The sequence below is a fragment of the Rhinopithecus bieti genome, unplaced genomic scaffold, assembly GCF_001698545.2.
Source record: "Rhinopithecus bieti isolate Rb0 unplaced genomic scaffold, ASM169854v2 scaffold_52032, whole genome shotgun sequence".
NCBI classification, from domain to species: domain Eukaryota; kingdom Metazoa; phylum Chordata; class Mammalia; order Primates; family Cercopithecidae; genus Rhinopithecus; species Rhinopithecus bieti.
Genome location: NW_016821592.1, coordinates 397,666 through 412,313, shown reverse-complemented (window position 1 = coordinate 412,313; position 14,648 = coordinate 397,666). Strand labels below are relative to the sequence as shown.

The 14,648-nt window shown below is 44.7% G+C and overlaps 1 protein-coding gene across 1 annotated transcript in view; it reads left to right on the top strand.

Moving 5' to 3' along the window:
- The window catches only part of GALM (galactose mutarotase), a 56,488-nt gene extending 45,592 nt beyond the window's left edge, over positions 1-10,896 (top strand). Inside the window, exon 5 of the mRNA XM_017860409.1 lies at positions 10,775-10,896. Coding sequence (XP_017715898.1) covers positions 10,775-10,896 — 122 coding nt within the window. The remainder of the gene's footprint in view (positions 1-10,774) is intronic.
- Positions 10,897-14,648: the final 3,752 nt, after the last annotated feature.

The following is a 14,648-nucleotide window of genomic DNA, read 5'->3' as shown; positions in this document are numbered from 1 at the left end:
AAAAAAAAAAAAAAAAAAAAAAACTAAAAAGAAAAGAAAAGAAAATTTAAAAGTTTCTTCACTGATCATTCAGGAGCATATTGTTTAATTTCCGTGTATTTGTACAATTTCAAAAGTTCACCTTATTGTTGAGTTCTGGTTTTATTCCATTGTGGTCAGGAAAGATACTTGATATAATTTCAGTTACTTTAAATTTGTTGAGACTTGTTTTGTGGCCAAACATATGGTCTGTTCTGGGGAATGTTTCTTGTGCTGATGAAATAATGTGTTTTCTGAATCTGTTGGATGAAATGCTCTGTAAATGTCTCTTTGTTAGTCTAAAATGCAGGGAGTTTTTGTTTTTTTGAGAGTCTCACTCTGTTGCCCAGGCTGGGAGTGCAGTAGCATGATCTTGACTCACTGCAACCTCCACCTCCCAGGTTCAAGCAATTCTTATGCCTCAGCCTCCTAAGTAGCTGGGATTACAGGTGCCCACCACCACACCCAGCTAATTTTTGTATTTTTGGTAGACACAGGGTTTTACCATGTTGACCAGGCTGGTTTTAAACTTCTGGCCTCAAGTGATCCGCCCACCTTAGCCTCCCAACATACTAGGATAACAGATGTGAACCACTGCACCCAGCCTAAAGTGCAGTTTAAGTCTAGTGTTTTTGTTGTTGATTTTCTGTCTAGATGATCCATTCAGTGCTGAGAATGGGGTGTTGAATTCCCCAGCTATTGTACTGGTGTCTATGTCTCCCTTTAGATCTAATAATAATTTGCTTTATATTATATATCTGGGCGCTCCAGTGTTGGGTGCATATATATTTAGAATTGTTACGTCCTCTTGCTGAATTGATCCCTTTACCATTATATAATACCCTTTTTCTTTTTTTTAATCGTTTTTGACTTGAAGTCTGTTTCATCTGATGCAAGTACAGCTACCCTGCTTGCTTTTGGTTTCTGTTTGCATGGAATATCTTTTTCCACCCTTTAAGTCTATGTGTGTCTTTACAGATGAAGTGAGGCCTGCAGGCAACCATAGTTGGGCTATGTTTTTTAATCCATTCAGCCAGTCTATATATTTTAAGGGGGGAAATTTAATCAGTTTACATTCGAGTTTATTATTGATAGGTGAGGACTTCTATCATTTTGTTAATTATTTTCTGTTTTTGTTTTTTTTGTTTTTTTTATGTTGTTTGTTCTTTTGTTTTTTTTATGTTGTTTGTTCTTTTCTTCCCCTCTTATTGTTCATCCTTGTGATTTGGTGGTTTTCTATAGTGGTAAAGTTTGATTCTTTTCTTTCTCCTTTCTGTATGTGCTCTACCAGTGAGTTTTATACTTTTTGTGTTTTCTTGATAGTAATTATCATTTCACTTCCAGATGTGGAACTCCCTTGAGCATTTCTTGTAAGATTGGTCTAGTGGTAATGAATTCTGTCAGTTTTTGTTTGTCTGAGATATGTCAGACATTTAGCTTCAGGACCTGATTCTAGTTCCCTGCCCTGTGGCAACAAGTAGAAACAGATCCCTGGTACACTGCTTAAGTATTAGGCCAGCTAGATGTGAGCAGATGAGAAAATAAAATCCTTCTATTTTGCCAGGGATTAATTCATTCTCAGGATTGTAAATATTACATTTCACCTTTCACCTCACAGAACTGTAGAATTAGGAGGTGGGCTGGGCTGCCTGCCCAGCAAGACATTATGATGTATACAACACAGTGCACTACTAAGGAGATGTGTTAAAAGGCATTTACAGCACATAGCTTTTTTTTTTTCCTTATAAGTTTGGTGCTCTTTATTTGTAGTAGTAGATAAGGAATTAAGAAAGCAAAAATGAGTGCTTTGACTAGGTCTTTTGCCTTTGAAGGTAACATTAGTAAAATCCCCTCTTCTTTTTTATTCTTATAAAATTTACCCAATTCACTCTGCCCCCCAGCCCATCTGTGTTCACTTGCTGCTCTTGATGCTCTCAGTTTTTAAAAGCTTATTCTAAAATTACATGAAAGCAACCCCATTTTGACAAAATTAGAATTCTGGTAGGAAACGCTTGCCACGAGGCTATGGAGAGAGGCCCAGCAAGACTTTTGTATTTTATTTCAACCTCTCTCGGTTAAACCTACAATTCGGTAGATGATATAATTACCTCCCTGGGGTAAGTCTCTATCTCTGCCTTGGAGAAATAACAAAGTCCAAAGTAGTCTCCTCATTCAAAGATGTTGCAAACGAAGGCTGTTTTGATCTTTATGTATTAGCATTTGGGTTTTAATCTTTCTGGAGCTCCTGACAGAAAATTCCTTTACATTTATTATATAATTCTAAAATATTGGACATATTTGTTTCAAGCATCTGTCAATATCCTTACTCTTTCCATTCCACTCCCCACTGCCTTCATTAGTCATCAGGTCCTACTGATTTTTAACTCCTAAGTATTTCTCAAATCTGTCTCCTCAGTATGTATCGTGGGTTATATAACTCCATCTCCATTGTCACTGTGCTGCTTTAGACTATCTTTTCTTGTCTAGATGAGTGCCTGCCTTATATTATGGGCTTCATAAAGTGGGATCAATGAATGAATGATTCATATTCTGGACAACTGCACTCTAACACATAACTGAAAAAAAAAATCTTAAGCTCTATCTTCCATGTAAAAGCATCTATCTAAAAGGCAAATCTTACTTTGATAATCTCCAGGTTAATAAACCTCTTAGACAGTTCCCAGGCCTCCCCAAAACCATCTCTCATTTCACTGATTAAAAAAATAAAAATTTAAAAATTTTAGAACTAAAAAAAAAGATCAAACATTTCACTGGTCAAAAAACAAAAACAAAAATGATCTCTGAGCATGCCTCACTCACACCCCACCCTGCTGTGCATCCCTCTCCCACCCCCAGCCTACAGGGACCACCCAGTAACCTCTTCTTTGCTACATAACCCTTACCCTCCTTCTTCACAACTCATATTTTCTCCTTAGAAACTTTTCCCCCCACTTTCTGGAAACCGTAGATTCTTTCTTGCTTATGGTTTTTGTAATGACATCAGCCATTTAGAATTCATGATGTGCCCAGGCCCTGCTATTTGCTTCTCCACAGAGCTTGCTCAGATAATCCATCAGGATTTAGTCACAGATTCAAAGTAGGGAGCTTCAGGCTTGGTCTTTTTGGGTTGAAGCTAGAAAACGAATCTACTGAACACAAAAATGAAGCTGAGTAATAGCCAACCTATACATCCTAGGAATTAACTATTGCTTTTTTTGCCCCCAGCCAGTCTCTCCACACTCCTCTCTTCTTTACATTTGTTTTAAACACAGTATATATATATACACACACACACACATATATATAATTCATTATTTTGTTTTAATTTAACTGGGCATGGTGGGACGTGCCTGTGATCCTAGCTACTCAGGAGGCTGGGAGGCTGAGGTGGGATGATATGTGAGAATTTTTTTTTTTTTTTTTTAGATAGAGTTTTGCTCTTGTCGCCCAGACTGGAGTGCAATGGTGTGATCTCGGCTCACCGCAACCTCCACCTCCCAGGTTCAAGTGATTCTCCTGCCTCAGCCTCCCGAGTAGGTGGGATTACAGGCATGCACCACCATACCTGGCTAATTTTGTATTTTAAGTAGAGACGGGGTTTCTCCATGTTGGTCAGGCTGGTCTCTAATTCCCAACCTCAGGCGATCCACCCACCTTGGCCTCTCCAAGTGCTGGGATTACAGGCATGAGCCACTATACCCAACCTTAAACACAGTATATTAGCCCAACACTGTGTGAGAACTGGGATTCAGAAAACCAGGACATAGGTCTCCATTCTGCCATCCACTAGCTGTGCTATGAGTCAGCCAAGAAAATTCTCTGGGCCTGATTGACTGAATCTGTAAAATCTGACTTGATGAGGATTCTATTCATTGAACTCTGAGGTCCTGTCCATTTCTTACACCCTGATTCAAAGACCGCACAGAATCTCTAACCCAGATGTTCTTAACTAGGGTTCTTGTATGTCTGGGAAGATGATGAAAGAACTTCAAGGGGATCATGAGCTCTTTAAATTCTATGTAAAATCCAAGGCCGGGCATGGTGGCTCACGCCTATAATCCCAGCACTTTGGGAGGCTGAGGTGGGCAGATTGCCTGAGCTCAGGAGTTCGAGACCAGCCTGGGCAACATGGTGAAACCCCATCTCTATTACAATACAAAAATAATCATCCAGGTGTGGTGGCATGTGCCTATATATAGTCCCAGCGACTCAGGAGGCTGAGGCATGAGAATTGCTTGAACCCTGGAGGTGGAGGTTGCAGTGAGCCAAGATCATGCCACTGTACTCCAACCTGGGAGACAAGGAGAAATTCTGTCTCAAAAAATAAATAAATGAATAAATAAAATAAAATAAAATAAAATAAAAAATTCGATGTAAAATCTTTTGTGAACTGGCTGCATCACCTTGGCCCACAAAGGGGGTTTTCTTATCTTTTTTCCTCTTTCAAAGTAATGGTAGTCTATGGTTGCCCTACCATGTATTCTCTTTTTATTATTTTATTTATTATTATTTTTTTTAGAGACAGGGTCTCACTCTGTTATCCAGGCTGGAGTGCAGTGGTGCAATTACAGCTCACTGCAGCCTTGGCCCCCTGGGCTCAAGCGGTCATCCCACCTCAGCCTGCTGAGTAGCTAGGATCACAGGCATGCCCCCACCATGCTCAGCTAATTAAAAAAAATTTTTTTGAGGCTGGGAACAGAGGTTCACGCCTTTAATCCCAGAACTTTGAGAGGCTAAGGTGGGAGGACTGATTGAGTTCAGGAGTTCAAGAACCTCAGAAATATAGACCCCATTTCTACTACAAAAAAATAAACAAATAAATAAAAAAATTAGCTGGGCCCAGTGGCATTCACCTGTAATGCCAGCTACTTATGAGGCTGAGGCAGAGGATTGCTTGAACCCAGGAGTTCAAGGCAAATTGAGCTATGATGTGTACCACAGTCAGCCTCGGTGACACGGCAAGAACTTGTCTCCAAAAAAAATATATATATATATAGCTACAGGTAAGAAAGTACTTGGATAACAGTAAAAAAGTTAAAACAGTAAAAAAGTTAAAGTCATGACATTGGAGCCTATGAAATGTGTTTACCCGGGAGCTGTTTATTGTATGTTGGGTCCCTCCTAGATAGTGTTCAAGGTTGAATGCAAAAACTCCAAGGACCTCTCCAAGGACCAATGGTATTCTTTAAGAGGGCACATTACTGAATCCTTCCTATGAAATGGTCACAAGATCCTTTTTATGAGCCTCCAGAATAACTCCTGAAGCTACTCATGTTCCCTGCTGGAAAACACATTACCACTACGAGACTGGCAAACATGAACCAGCATGGTAGAAATTTGGCTGGAAGAAAGCTCAAAATTTAGCACTTGGCCAGGCAATGTATAATTCCTGTGAAAATTGCAGGCTAACATTCAGTGAATTTGCCACAAGGGGAATTATTTGCTAGAGCAACCACCGTTGGAGAGTTGATGGTTCACATCTACCCTTCCTCCAGCACAGGTCTGGACAAGGGCTGGCTCTAGTTCATTCCTGGTGCATAGCCATCCTTAGTGGTCACTACATTCTGAAGGGGCTTAGTGGGACTGTGGGCCTTAGGCAATGGACCTGATGTTAACTCAGGTGAGTTCCCAGAGCAGAATTGTGTTCAGTTCAGCTAACATTTATAGAGTACGTACTGATTGTTAACATGCTGCCTGAGAGAGAGAGCGGACGGAACACTGTCTCTGCCCTTGAGAAGCTCAGAGGGATGGAGAGAACCTAATGTGGTCAGAGCAGTTGTAGACATAATGCCTGTGGGACTGACGGAGTATAGAAGCCAGGGTAGAAGGAGGCTTCTCAAGATTGTCCTGAGCTGTGAGAAGCCTCTCAGTGTCTGTGAGGATCTAGCCACAAGGAGAGTGAGAGTACCAAAGCACAGAATTCAGGAGTGGGGGTGACTGTTAAGCCAAGAAGCCAAAGAGGCGGTTGGACAGGGCAAGGACTAGGGTACAAAATGTAAAGAGCACTCACTCTCAGGGTGATGCACGTGCAGGGTCAGCACCTGAGAGTGTGTGTCTCCTTAAATTTTGCACCCTAGGCACCTCATTTGCCCAGCCCTACAGTTGAGTATAGTGTGATTGTCTTTCTGGGCCATGCTGATGAGCTGGGATTTTTTTATTTTTAATTTTTGACGGAGTCTTGCGCTGTCACCCAGGCTGGAGTGCAGTGGCAACCTCCCCGTCCAGGTTCAGCAGTGCAACTTCCCACTCTGGGTTCAATGGTGCAGCCTCCCTCTCCAGGTTCAAGCTGTTCTCCCACCTCAGCCTCCCGAATAGCTGGGGTTACAGGCATGCACCACCACGCCCGGCTAATTTTTGTATTTTAGTGTTTTTATTTTTTTTGAGACGAAGTCTCACTCTGTTGCCCAAGCTGGAATGCAGTGGTACGATCTCGGCTTACTGCAACCTCTGCCTCCCAGGTTCAAGTGATTCTCCTCCCTCACCTCCCAAGTAGCTGGGATTACAGGTGCCCGCCACCATGCCCAGCTAATTTTTGTATTTTTAGGGGAGACAAGGTTTCACTATGTTGTCCAGGCTGGTCTTGAACTCCTGACCTCGTGATCCACCCGCCTCAGCCTCCCAAAGTGCTGGAATTACAGGCGTGAGCCACTGTGCCCAGCCAATTTTTGTATTTTTATAGAGACAGGGCTTCACTATGTTGGCCAGGCTGGTCTCGAACTCCTGACCTCAGATGATCCACCTGCCTCGGCCTCCCAAAATGTTGGGTTTACAGGTGTGAGCCACTGCGCCCGACTGGAATTTTAACTTTAGATCGTGGAGGGCTTTCAGAAGTCAGATTTTACAGATTCAGTCAATAGGCCCAGAGAATTTTCATGGCCGACTCATAGCATAGCTAGTGGATGGCAGAATGGAGATCTATATCCTGGTTTTCTGAATCCCAGTTCTCACATGGTGGCACTACAGGTGAATGCCACTGGGCCTGGCTAATTTTTTTATTTTATTTTTTTTTTTGTAGTAGAAATGGGGTCTCTCTATATTTCTCAGGTTCTTGAACTCCTGGACTCAATCAATCCTCCTGCCTTGGCCTCTCAAACTTCTAGGATTAAAGGCATGAACCACTGTTCCCAGCCTCAAAAAAAAATTTTTTTTTAATTAGCTGAGTGTGGTGGGGGCATACCTGTGATCCTAGCTACTCAGGAGGCTGAGGTGGGATGACCGCTTGAGCCCAGGAGGCCAAGGTTGCAGTCAGCTATAATTGTGCCACTGCACTCCAGCCTGGATAACAAGCGCATTCTAAGCTGGGGACTGATCTGGCAAGATTGGCATTTTAGAAATATCACCCCAGGTTGGGCATGGTGACTCACACCTGTAATCCCAGCACTTTGGGAGGTTGAGGCAGGCGGATTGCTTGAGCCCAGGAGTTTGAGACCAGCCTGGGCAACATATTGAGACCCCATCTCTAAAAAAAAATACTAGCCAGGTGTGGTAGCCCACACCTCTAGTCTCAGCTACTTGGGAGGCTGAGGTGGGAGGATCCCTTGAGCCAGGGAGGTGGAGGTTGCAGTGAATTGTGATCCAGCCTGGGCGACTGAGGGAGATCCTGTTTCAAAAACAAAGAAATATCACCCCAGCAACTGTTCTAGTGGGACTTGACTGGATACAGAGACCAGTTTAGATGCTGTTGTTGAAGCCAGGCACAATGGTGTGTTCCTGTAGTCCCAGCTACTCAGGAGGCAGAAGTGGGACGATCACTTGAATCTAGGAGTTCAAGTCCAGTCTGGGCAACATAGTGAGAGTCCATCTCTTTAAAAAAAAAGGGGGGATGGGGGGTCGCTATTTTAATAGTCCAAGCAAGAGATGAGACCCAAACTAAGGGTCAGGTGGAAGAAGGCAGTTTAATCATATTTAGGGGGTAAAAATCAAGAGGCCTGGATTGAATGCATAGATGAGGAAGCAGGAAGGCTATGTGATGACCTCGGGACTCCAGGGCAGCCGCTGGGCAGTAGGGATGGGAATGTTCAGTGAGTCATGAGTAGGGGAGGAGGGGGAGCTGGCATGGGACTGGGGGCTGGGGGAACTGTGGATTTGATCTTGAAATATTTGAGGTTAGGGTGCCTGTGGCGTGTATATCTCCTCTGTACACCTGACTTACACCTCCAGCAGTTGGACCCATGAGTGACGTTAGAGAAATGAGAGCTGGAGACATACATCAGCGTGTACTTTGTAGATTAAGCCACTTGGATTTCCCAGAGAGGAATCGTAGATTGAGGAGAGCAGTGGTCTGAGGACCAGACCCTGGGAAACTCTAGGAACCAACCACCAATATTTAAGGTCCAAAAAAGGTCTACCTTAAAGTGCCAAGGGAGATGGCCAGGGGTAGAAGGCAAGGAAGGAGAAGAGGTGTCTAGAAGTCTTGGAGTGACCAACAGTGTCAATACTCCAGGGAGGTCAAGTGGCAGGAGACCTGGGAACCTGCATGGCTGTGGTGGTTGTTGCCCTGAGCCCGTTTAGGTATTTAACAGAGTAGTCAGGGCAGAAGCCAGACTGTAACCATTTGAGAAGTGACAAAAAGTGAGGAGAGATTCAGGAATATAGGCCAATAACTGGTTCCCAACTAGGCAGCTTTCTTGAATACGGAACTCTGCCAGGCACAGTGCCTCACACCTATAATCCCAGTCCTTTGGCAAGCTGAGTCAGAAGGATCACTTGAGGCCAGGAGTTCAGGACACAGCAAGACCCCATCTCTACAAAAAATATATAAAATAAAAAATTAGCAGCCAGGTGTGGTGGCTCATGCCTATAATCCCAGCACCTTTGGGAGGCCAAGGCGGGTAGATCACTTGAGGTCAGGTGTTCAAGACCAGCCTGGCCAAAATGGTGAAACCCTGTCTCTACTAAAAATAAAAAATTAGCCAGGTGTGGTAGCACACACCTGTAATCGCAGCTGCTCGGGAGGCTAAGGCAGGAGAATTGCTTGTACCTGGGAGGCAGAGGTTGCAGTGAGCCGAGGTCGTGCCACTGCACTCCAGCATGGGCAATAGAGTGAGGCTCTGTATCAAAAATGAAATGAAATTAAATTAAATTAAAAAGCCTGGCATGGTGGCTTGCACTTGTAGTACCAGCTGCTTGAGAGGCTGAGGCAGGAGTATCTCTTGAGCTCAGAGAGCTAGGGGCTACAGTGAGCTATGATCACACCACTGCACTCCAACCTGGGTGACAGAGCAAGAACTTGTCTCTAAAAAATAATAATAATAAAAATAAATAAAAAAGAACCCTAGGCCCCACCTCAGAGATTCTGATTCATTGGCTTTAGCACAGGGCCATGGAATCTGTCCCAGCATCCTAGATGCTGCCTCAGTGAGTTAACAGAAAGGACTGGTATTGAAAGTGCTGTCGGCCAGGCATGGTGGCTTATGTCTGTAATGCCAGCACTTTGGGAGGGCAAGGCGGGCAGATCATGAGGTCAGGGGATTGAGCCAGGATGGCCTGGCTAACACGGTGAAACCCCGTCTCTACTAAAAATACAAAAAAATGAGCTGGGTGTGGTGGCGGGCGCCTGTAGTCCCAGCTACTTGGGAGGCTGAGGCAGGAGAATGGCATGAACTGGGGAGGTGGAGCTGGCAGTGAGCCGAGATCGCGCTATTGCACTCTAGCCTGGGCAACAGAGCAAGACTACGTCTCAAAAAAGAAAAGAAAAGAAAAGAAAGAATGTGCTGTCAACAAGCCGTGACAAAGAGAAGGCTCCTCTGTGAGGCAGGGGAGTGGGGTCAAATAACAGTTTTTTTTTTTTTTGGGAGGAGAGGAGCTGATTTAGGACAACTAAAATGGTTGTCAGAGAGCACAGGAATCCAGGGAAGGCTTGAGACCGTGAATCTGTGGTGGCCTCAGCGGGTGCTTCTGTGGGCTTTCTCCTCTCTCGGCAGGGTGGAGTCAGGAGCAGAGAAGGCAGATGGTGGGATGACCCGAAGCTGGGGTTTTATCAGAGAGGAGGAACAGGAGGACAGGGTGTAAGACGGATAGGAGTGTTACTAAGGGGCTCAGTTCCTAGACAGTGGGCCTAGACAGGTAGGCAGTGAGGGTCGTGGGGGACAGGGAAGATGCATGGCAAGAGGCCCTGAAAACCCAGGGAATATTGCCACATCAGGGGCCTGGCAGTCCCAGGAGAGGAGCAGGTCTAGCAGGAATGCCCTTGCACCTGTGCAGGAGAGCAGCAAGACTAGGAGGCTGCAGACAGATAGTGGGTAACTGAAAGGTGAACTTTCTACCAGATAGCAAATCCCTGGATGTCATCCTGATGGATCTAAGATGAAAAATACCACACCATGAAAATGCCTTACATGGTCCCAACCGTGAAGCGTAAAATTGCCTTTTCACCTGAAAACGACCTGCAGCTTGGTTTAGCATTTTATGCTTCGGATGTCATGTAACATCCAGAGCAATACCTTCCCGCCGTTGCAAGTCAAAGTAAAATCAGAAAATGCTCAGTGGAAAGGAAAAAAAAAAAAACCGTAAGACAAAAAACCAGCAATAGAATAAAGCCGCAAACCCAAAGCACCAACAGAGGAAAGGGAAAAAAAGCTGCAGCATAGACAAGCTTTGATGTTGTGTGATCTGTGAAAATGTATAGAAATGTTACCTTACCAAAAAATTCCCAAGGTGCTTTACTTGCCAACCACTGGAAGGAAGTAAAAATTCCCACCCAGGGTGTTACTTTTAATTATCATCCTCTTTATGTTGTTTCCTAAAATAACAACAGGCATTCTAGAGATGATTTACCAAGATGGCTTAATGAGGTGTCAGATGAGTACCTGTGCCCACGAGCGGCTTTACCGCAGGCCTCCTTATGCAAATTTGACTGACTCTTCTAAGCCCGACTAGATAAAGAAACAGACATAATTGGAGCAGCTGGGCTGGAAGCACAGCTGGGCCATCCCCATGGAGACTAGACTCTAGCATCACGTGCTCTTCCTGCTGCCCCAGCGTCCCTCCCAACTCTTGCTTTTCAGAGCGGCAGCCCACCTGAACCTGGGTCTTGCTCAGATGATCTCCACATCAGTGCTTGTCAGCTTTCATGTGCACACAGATCACCTGTGCAACTTGTGAAAATGCGTATTCAGACTCAGTGGCTGGGGATCTATGTGTCTAACAAGCCCCTGGGTGAGGCATGTGGTCGTCAGATGGTCCTAGGCCCACACTTGGAGGAGCTATTTAGAGCCTATAAAATAGTTACTCCCCTATCCAGTGTTTGAGTCCCAGACTTCTGGATTCTGCCAGCACTGAGATGCTTCTGGGACAGGATGCTTACTATCCATCTTGGGTCAACATGTCAGAAAGGCCTTCCTGTATTGAGCTGAGATCTGTCTACGTAGGGCTCACCCTCACCTGCCCTACTTCTGGGCCTTGGTTCCTATGTAGCAGGCTTAAGGCCTTAGAAAGTGGCTGGCATGTCCCCCAAGTATTTTATTCAGGCAAAACATGCCAGGTCCTCTGGCTATAATTTAAAATTTTTTTCTAGAGACAGGGTCTCACTGTGTTGCCTAGGCTGGTCTCAAACTTCTGGGCTTAAGTGATCCTCCTGCCTCAGGCTCCCAAAGTGCTGAGATTACAGGCATGAGCCACCATGCCTGGTCTTGGCTATTCTTCTTATGCTATGGTTTGGTCATACTGGTCATTTCCTTCTTTTTTTTTTTTTTGAGACGGAGTTTCACTCTTGTTGCCCAGGCTGTAGTGCAATGGCGCGATCTTGGCTCACCGCAACCTCTGCCTCCTGGGTTCAAGCGGTTCTCCTGCCTCAGCCTCCCAAGTAGCTGGGATTACAGGTGCCTGCCACCACACCCAGCTAATTTTTGTATTTTTAGTAGAGACGGGGATTCACCATCTTGAGCAGGCTGGTCTTGAACTTTTGACCTCAGGTTATCCACCCACCTCAGCCTCCCAAAGTGCTGGGATTACAGGCGTGAGCCACTGCACCCACCCCTGGTCATTTCCTTCTGATCCTGCTCTGTGTGTCTTTAGGCCTCTCCTCTTGTGATACCCGTGTTGCAAAAAGTAGCTTGGGACTGTCACCACCTCATTACAGATAACCTTTTTTTGTTTTTTTTTTTTTTGAGACGGAGTCTCACTATGTCGCCCAGGCTGGCATGCAGTGGCGCAATCTACGCTTACTGCAACCTCCGCCTCCCAGGTTCAAGTGATTCTCCTGCCTCATCCTCCTGAGTAGCTGGGATTACAGGCACGTGTCACCACGCCCGGCTAATTTTTGTATTTTTTAGTGGGGATGAGGTTTCACCACGTTGGTCATGCTGGTCCCCAACTCCCGACCTCGGGTGATCTGCCCACCTCAGCCTCCCAAATTGCTGAGATTACAAGCATGAGCCACCATACCTCACCTTACAGATAGCCTTTATGTGACTCGTGTTGAACTTGCTGTCAGCCATCATCGTTAAAGTCATTTTCACACATGCTGTGGATCAGCCACATTTCTTCCTAGTCGGTAATAATGATAATAATTACACTTAACACTTATGAGAGTTAGTATAGCAAGGTGGTTAAGAACATAGTCTCTGGAATGAGACTGCCTAGTGGGAAGCAGTATGATTAGCACCATGTGTTATCTATCACCATCACCATCATCATCATCCATCACCATCACGACCATCATCATTACCATCACCATCACTATCACCACCATTATCACCATCACTATCACCACCATCATTACCATCACCATCACTGTCACCACCATTATCACCATCACCATCACTATCACCACCATCATCACCATCACTATCACCACCATCATCACCACCACTATCACCACCATCAATCACCATCACTATCAATCCCATCACCATCACTATCACCCCATCAATCACCATCACCATCCACTGTCACCACCCATTATCACCATCACTATCACACCATCACCATCATCACCATTTATCATCCGTCACCATTACTATCAACCACCATCATCAAGTACCATCACCATCAACTATCATCCAATCACCATCACTATACCACCATCCATCACCATCCATCACCATCACTATCATCCACCCCATACTATCACCACCATCATCAGTAACCATCACCATCACTGTCACCCACCATTTCCTCTCGTCACTTCTCCATCACTCTCCATCACCCTCATCACCAATTTACTATCAATCCCGTTCCATTACTATCACCACCATCATCAGTACATCCACCATCCACCTATCTCTCCACCATCACTATTCACCACCATCATACCTCATCATCACTGATCATCCACCACATCACTATCACACCATCATCAGTCATCACCAATCTCGCACTCTTCATACCACTCAACTGTCCCTTTCCGTCACCAGTCCTATCACCACCATTATCCCATCACTATACCATCACTCACAATCATCACCATTACTTATCATCTGTCCCACCATCACCACCATCATCAGTACATACAACATCACTCACTGTTCCCACCACCATTATCCCATCCACCGATAACCTTGTCCCACCTCATTATAACCATCACCTTTATCACCCACTCACCATCAAATCATACCACCACATCATCACCATCACCATCCATCACTAACAACCATGTCCATCACCAGCACCCATTTATCATCACCCATCACCATCATCACCATTCCTATATCATCCATCACAGCACCATCATCACTACAACCATCATCCCATCACCATCACTATCATCACCATCATCCATCACCATCCACCATCTCATCACGATCACCATCAACTAATCCTCATCACAACCACCATCATCACCATTACAACACCATCACATATCATCCATTCACCCACCATCATCACCATCACATCAAACTTCAATCCCATCACCATCCACCCCACCATCACCATCATCACAACCACCCATCATCACTATCCATCACCATCATCATCCACCATCATCACCATCACATATCCGTATCACCAGCACCATCAATCACCTACACCATCATCATCATCACCATCACCATCATCACTATTACTACCATCATCATCATCACCATCACTATCACTATCATCATCATCACCATCATCACTATCACCATCATCACTATCACCACCATCATCATCATCACCATCATCATCATCATCATCATCATCAATATGTTAAGTAAGTGCTCTGCCTACATTTACTGATTTAATCCTCATAACAACTTCATGAGGTAGGAGCTATTGTTATCCCAGTTTTATAAGTGAGGAAGTGGGACCTCACAAGATTATGTTTTGTGCCCAGGGTAACAGTGACAAGAATCTAAATCTGAGCAGTGTCCTTTGGTTGATTTTGTTTGTTTCATTGTTGAAAAAAGTGCAAGACCATATCTGTTCCTGCTATTCATAAATTTCTTCTTTCAGTCAGCATTTTACCCTTACTTTACACTATCTTTTGGATTCCTGGTTCTGTCCTCCCAAGTGTATCTGCCCCAGCTTCATGCTGTCTGTCATATTGTGAGAAAAATATGTATCTTCACCCAGATCATACACAAGGTCAGAGGCCATGTGGCAATTCCCTACAGATTCTGCTCACTGAAGCCAGATGGTGCACATCTCCTGAAGCTCCCTGAGCCTGTAGTCTTGTAACCCACTCGGAGAAGCCTAGAGAGTCGTCA